This window comes from Gymnoscopelus braueri, assembly GCF_963280865.1.
Source record: "Gymnoscopelus braueri genome assembly, chromosome: 18".
NCBI lineage: Eukaryota > Metazoa > Chordata > Actinopteri > Myctophiformes > Myctophidae > Gymnoscopelus > Gymnoscopelus braueri.
The window spans coordinates 39156026-39163525 of NC_137618.1; the positions used below are offsets into that span (position 1 = coordinate 39156026).

The window sequence follows — 7500 nt, forward strand, 5'->3', positions numbered from 1 at the left end:
GCAGCTCACACAACACGTGCAACCACCGACGTCTTCCATGCCTTTTGGCCTAACTCCTTATCACACCTGCCATCACAAGGCCATGCGCCACGTACTAGGCTACACACTGATCGGCATCTCTACAACATACCACGCTCATACATTTGCCATTATTACACCACCATGGAATTCTCGGTAGCGTTAGCACATTGCAAAGATAAAGTACATGTAATAGATGATGAACAGCGAGGCGATCATTATTGAGAAACAAACCCTGATGGAGTGAAGCAGGAATCTTGAATCACCCTGATGGGGTTTATTTCTCACTAATGTTTTAAGTACCGCTTATTACACGGCTACTTAAAACTTACGCGTAAAGCCTTTATACTTTGACTGGGGTCCCACAGGGCTGTACTAGGTCCGCTCTTTTTTTTCTCCTGAATGCCAAATCTCTTTGCCAAAAATAGTGTCACATTGCGATGCCTTGAGAGCTTGTGGATCTGCTATTTTCGACTAATGTTCGCCCCCCCAGAATAGAGACACTAGGGTTTATGTGGTTCATAAAGAAATCTATATTTTGATACAAAGTATAACATAAATTGTTGTATTGATTTAAATAAATTAGTCTATATTAGATGTTACAGTTGCCAGGTGTTGCAAGTGAGCTAATTGCAAACGGTCTGTTTTGAGCACCACAGTAATGTAATAATGCTGTGATTGGCCAATCAGCATCGAGCTTTCAACGAAGCTGTGTAATAATTAAAATGTGCCAAAATATTGAGTGATTTCACGGTTTAAGGTAAGCTAGATCGTTAATGATCAGCTTCAACCTGCTGATGGCTGCTCAGATGGTCATGATGAGTGCTCGGGGGGAGCTGTTATACGGCTTAAAGTGTCTTGCTCAGGGACACGTATGCTGGGCGGGCTGGGAACCAGAGACCTTCTGATTCCCAGGCGGCCTCCCTCTCTTGACCTCTCTTCATCTTTTGATTTTTCTCTTGTTTGATTCTCCCTTAAGCACCTCGTCAACCGTACGCAAGTATGCTCACACAATTCCTTTGTTTCACAGGCCCTGTTTCTCTCTCTCTCTCTCTCTCTCTCTCTCTCTCTCTCTCTCTCTCTCTCTCTCTCTCTCTCTCTCTTTCTCTCACACACACACACAGACACGCACGCACACAAACACACACCAAATGCACACAATGGCATTGTTTCCCAGACATCCAACACCTACCCTGGCAGCTGATGCAGTGAGTTAGCACACCCTTTGGCATGCATCTATCCCACACTGTTTACTGCCATAGACGCTAAGGGGCTTCTCACATTGTGTGTATCTCATCTTTTTCTAATTTATACGCGCGCACACACACACACCCTCCTCCTCCCTATATTGAAACAACATATCAATGTACGCTACAGGCACTGTACTATATTTGAGTACAAAGGCTCATAGTGCTCATTGTTAATTTTACTGTGAGAGTGTAAAAATGGACCCAAATGGACCCGTGAGAGTCTTTCAGAGTTAAGTTAACGCTGAGGATTTGACGGCGTGCCCCTGCGTGCACGTCTGCGTGTGCGGTACTATAGGCGTATCATCTATTTCATATTCTTCACTTCACTACCCTGACGTTATCCACTGGACCCAATAAAGCTGCATTGTCTCTGAGAGGAGTTGGGAGAGAGAGACTGACGGAGAGATGTGGAGAGAGAGACTGACACGGAGAGAAATGGAAGGAGAGGGATAGAGAGAGATGGAGAGAAAGACAGAGACAGATGTACAGAGAGAGAGTGAGAGAGAGACACACACATACATACACACACACACACACACACACACACACACACACACACACACACACACACACACACACACACACACACACACACACACACACACACACACACACACACACACACACAGATGTAGAGCAGTGGTTCTCAAACTTTTGTCAAGGACCCACACATTGATCAGTATTAGGCCGCAGACGCACAACTGAAAATATTTGTGCCAGTTGGCTCCAATAACTGTGTATAAGTTGTGTTAAATACCGATTTTCAAGATTTCAAGAAGAACTTGTAGATCGGCTGTTTTCGAATAGCCCGCAGTGTAAAATAGGGTTAAAGTGGTTTAACTGTTTCTGATGCTATAATATTAACAAATTTGGCTGGGGACCCCCTGGAACCCCCTCAAGGACCCCCCACATTGAGAACCACTAGAGAGACACAGCGATGGAGAGGGAGAGGAGAGGGAGAGCTGAATGAAGGGAATAGTTTGTTACTGAGTGCAACTGTCATTCTTTGTTATCTAGTGGGACGTGTTTTCACCTGGTGGTGGTTTGGCTAAGCTGGAGTCTCTCTCTCTCTCTCTCTCTCTCTCTCTCTCTCTCTCTCTCTCTCTCTCTCTCTCTCTCTCTCTCTCTCTCTCTCTGTGTTTTCGAGGCTGCAGGGCTCATCTATGCTACCTCACCCCCTCCAAAGCCACATAATGAGTCTGTGCTTCATATTAAAAAAAAACTCCTAGAGTGAACTTGCTTTTTCCATGCCTTGCCCACACTGAGGGGGCACACACACACACACACACACACACACACACACACACACACACACACACACACACACACACACACACACACACACACACACACACACACACACACACACACACACACAATAAATACCAATAAAAGGGCCAGCAGCAATGAACCTACTACTGCAGTGACTTGTTCTGTGGTGGCTTGATTTCGGGCAGATCCCAAAGAATCTGATAAAAGACTCTCTCTGTCTTTTGGGGCCTGGGCCTCTGACAGCACACACACGCACGCGCACACACACACACACAAATACATTTACATCCACAGCTCCCCACACATACTTTAAATGCACACAAATGTAAATTGCTCACACACACACATACACATACACATACGCATACGCACACGCACACGCACACGCACACGCACACGCAGACCTAAACCCTCTTATCTTGTCAACTTGCAACTTACACTGGTATTTTAATTAGGATATACACAAAAGCGATAGTGTACTCGTGCTGACATTTTGATTTTAAATTGCAGAGGATCATGACAGTAAAATTCCTCAGCGTTAATTTTAGTCTGAGTGTAAAGAAAAGAAAAAAAAAACATTAGACTTTGAGTTAAATGAACACTGAGGATATTACTGTCTATCATACAGAGATTCAAGTGACAGTTTGGAGAGGTGGAGAAACATACGTGTTTGCTCATTTTACCAGGCGCTTTCCTTTCCAACAAGTCATAAACCAGGGAAACACCTTCCTCGTGTTTAGTTCTGACGCCTATTAATATCACAACCTCACTGTCTCAGTTGTCTCAAGGCATGAAACCCCTTCTTAGCCTGGTTCTAGTCTGGTTCTTCCACTAGCCTAGTTCTTCCACTACTAGCCTATTTCTTCCACTACTAGCCTGGTTATAGCCTGGATCCTCTGTAAAAGAGTGTACAGATGTGTCCATTTGTACTCCATGTTAATAATCTCTGTGGATTCACCAGGTGAAATCAATGAGATATCACAGCTTTTGTGTAGATTCACCCAGTCTATATGTTGAGAGACAAGCTGGTCCCTGATGTGTGCCTGTCTAAGCAAATTTCATAACATATCATCAATAGGCTCTGTAGTAACTGTAGTCTCGGGTTCCCGAAGGTGGCGAAGTTACGGGAAACTGAACCGGAAATGGGTATTCCGGTTCAGTTTCCCGTAACTTCACTTGACTGGCGCAGGAGCAGATGTGTTTCTGGTTTAAATCTGCTGCCACGCCAATTCAAGCAAAGCTATGGGAAAATGAACTGGAACCAGGAATGGGTATGCCACCTTCGGGAAACCCAGGACTACAGTTATACAGCCTATTGCATTGATTTGTCAAAAAAACAAAAACACCATGCACGGTACTCTGCCAATGTCGACCTAAACATACAATATTTGCACAAGAGTATGATACAAAGTAAAGCACTTTAATTAAAATAACATTTTGAGTTTTGAGCCATGGTTTTATATCAGTTATGTTATTCAACTGAAAAAGGCGTTGAAAAGAAACATGTTGAAACGTAATTTTTGTCACGGTTGTAAGTATAAATTAGCAGTCATTTATTCATTCAAATATTTACAAATTGTATAAGTAAGTTACGTATTGCAGCTTTAACAGTGGCCCCCTGTCTTTGTCAGCAGGGAGTGCGGTGTAGTGATTTAGTCAGGTTCTCACCTTTTCACTGTCTTTAGAGGAGGGGCTTTGAGTTTGTCAAACTCGTCTTTCTCCGCGTAGATCACCACATTGTCTGTGAGAGAAGGCAAGAGAGAGATGGAGACAGACAGGGTTATGAATACTGTTTCTCACAGATCCAGAAGAGAAAAAAGGAGGGGAAAAAACACAGTAATCCAAGAGCATTTTCCAAACATACTGCAGATCACAGAGGATTTGTATGTGAAGTCTTGAATAGAGGCGTTGGAGCTGGAATGCAGCAGAAAATAATTACACTGACTATTTGGTGAAAATGCACTTACATCATGGGGATAGACAGAGTAATGAGTGAACACCTAAGTGGAACAAAGTCTGTGTGTGTGTGTGTGTGTGTGTGTGTGTGTGTGTGTGTGTGTGCGTGTGTGTGTGTGTGTGTGTGTGTGTGTGTGTGTGTGTGCGTGCGCGCGCGCGTGTGTGTGTCTGCGTGTGTGTGTGCTGTGCGTGCGTGCGTGTGCGTTGGCATTTTGGATGACTGGAGTATTTGTGGGAGACGGGCCCATTGCTCCAAGCCCAACCGGAGCTAACTGTCACTCACAAAGACACCAAGTTAATTAGGCCTTGAGATGAAAGACAGACGCTTGATTTGACAAGCGTGCGCGTACACACACACTCACACACACACACACACACACACAAAGGGACACACACAAAAGGACACATACAGTACCTACGTGCTCACAACTGTATCAACACATTTAACCAAATAATAATGAGAGAAACCACACCAAAACATTACATCAATTCTCCAATTACATTAAAACTGCTTAATTAGTGTTGTAACTATATGAGTCTTTAGTTATGTATATGGTATGCTGGGTGTTTGTGGTTAAAGATAATTGTGTGTGTGTGTGTGTGTGTGTGTGTGTGTGTGTGTGTGTGTGTGTGTGTGTGTGTGTGTGTGTGTGCGTGCGTGTGTGTGTGCGCGCGCTCACATGCACGTGTGCTTATACAATCACATAATATTCAAGCAGTAAGCCAGTCTGGGAGCTAAATTAAACAGGACAAATGTTGCCTAGAGCTATATGTATGGCCGCAGCATTCTAAGTTTAACATTTCTCCATGCTGCACTCATCCTCACCGCACAGTTGGAATGCACACCACAAGACCTGTCTGCCTCCCCCACCCACACACACACACACACACACACACACACACACATACATATGTATAACACACATACATTATGTATACACACAGTACGTGTGCATGTAGACACGTCTTACTCACAAAACAACAAGGTACAAAGCATTCCTAACTACATATCGAAATGGGGGAAAAAATATACTGTTCGCCTCGCGATGCGCCGCGTTGTGAGCTTGTAGATCTGCTATTTTTGCTGCTTAAAGTTGAAATATGGAGATATGAGGTTTCTACCCGACAGCCATGAAACATGTACTGTATGTGCACCAACACACATACACAGGAACGCCAACCTTTGCACAGCCAGAGCGACAAACACAAACAAAGAGACAGACAGACAAATGCGTAGGAGACAGACCGACAGATGGAGAGACAGACAGACAGACAGACAGACAGACAGACAGGAAGGCAGGCAGCCGAGTGCCTTCACGTTGGTTTGATAAATCGGAATCACAATCAACTTCATTGACATATCACAGGTTTACAGATGTAAAGAAGTGGGTTCAATTCTTTTTGTACGGCCTCCAATCATTTGTAGTTTTGGTGAGAATGTAGGAGGATAGAGATAAAGGAAGAGCAAGGAGAAAAAATACTGGATAGAAATAGCTCAAATAATCAAAGAGATGTATACATATACACATAGCATGTAGAAGCACGTATTTAGGCTGTACAAAGAACACAGCATAGAGTTTACTGAGTTATTTGTTCTCTTATCTATTTCTATTCCCATTCTTGACTGACTTCTTTTTTAATTTGATCTGGTTTTTATCCACACTGTTTCACTGCCAAGAACATTGCTACCAGCTCTATTTTACACCTCAAACACCTCAAACTTGAGAAAAACTAGCGAGAGCCAGCCTATATAATTTGTGGTTCTGTAAACTTATCAAGAGATCATCTCATTGATACGTGTTAAAGTGAATGTGTGGCTGAATTGTACTGGTCTGTCTAATGCCTGTCTAATGCCTTTATCCACTTAAGCCCTACATTTCGTCCTACGATGAATAGCAAAAATAATTCATTTATATGTTCAAATCTATATGCTAAATCTATATGTTGTTTTTTTTCGGGTCAGGTGTCACACTATTGCCCTATTTGGATTCAAAACGGCTATTGTAGCTGAAAAGCTACAAGTTTGCATGTCTGAACAATGCAAAAACAGAATTATTTGTTTGCATTTGCTTTTTTTCTCCCCCATATATTTTCATAATAAAAAAGTGCGTATCGTATCGAAATCGTATCGAAATCGTATCGAAGTTGTGAGCCCAATATCGTATCGTATAGTTTCGTGAAATTAGTGTATCGGCACACCCCTAGAGCGTGTATATTATCGGCTATTTAATTTTTTTTTATAAAATAAAGATAAAGAAAGTCCTGTGTGTTCCTCAGGACCTTCTGGCCAAAGAGATTCTGATCTCATTGACTACCTGTTTAAAGGATAATTGCAAAAGAATAAAGAGTCAAAACCCTACTGCTGCAGGATTTAGACAGATTCCATGGCAGGTTAGTACGGTTATGAATTATTCATATTGTTGGTATTTATTCATGTCTCTCAGCTGACTGTTCAGGAATGAGTGGTGTCATTGCGGTCAGTGAAATATGCAGTAAGAATACGTTGGTTTTGGAGGGAAGTTGGATTCTAACTAAGCATTGTGATTTCAAAATATGCCAATACAAGTATTCTATCTATCCCTGTGAATGAAAAAAAAAAAAAAAATGTATTATTATAATTATTATCTATTCTGCCTAACCTTACACACATGGTCCATTTATTCACTTTCAGTGTTGAATTAACACACTGGATTTTATTTTGTGTGTGTGTGTGTGTGTGTGTGTGTGTGTGTGTGTGTGTGTGTGTGTGTGTGTGTGTGTGTGTGTGTGTGTGTGTGTGTGTGTGTGTGTGTGTGTGTGTGTGTGCGTGTGTTTTGTTTTCTATCTCACCAGGGACATCTTTCTTGTCCTCTTGTTTGTTGGTCTGAGCTTCTACTGCTTTCACCACCTGTCCAGAGCAGCATGCTGCACACAAACACACACACACACACACACACACACACACACACACACACACACACACACACACACACACACACACACACACACACACACACACACACAC

At 42.6% G+C, this 7500-nt stretch overlaps 1 protein-coding gene across 1 annotated transcript in view; it reads right to left on the minus strand.

Moving 5' to 3' along the window:
• The window catches only part of edar (ectodysplasin A receptor), a 54032-nt gene that overhangs the window by 3778 nt on the left and 42754 nt on the right, over positions 1 to 7500 (minus strand). The window contains 3 exon segments of the mRNA XM_080412230.1: positions 1599 to 1638; positions 4209 to 4281; positions 7326 to 7400. Of these exon segments, the coding sequence (XP_080268356.1) occupies positions 1599 to 1638; positions 4209 to 4281; positions 7326 to 7400 (188 nt within the window).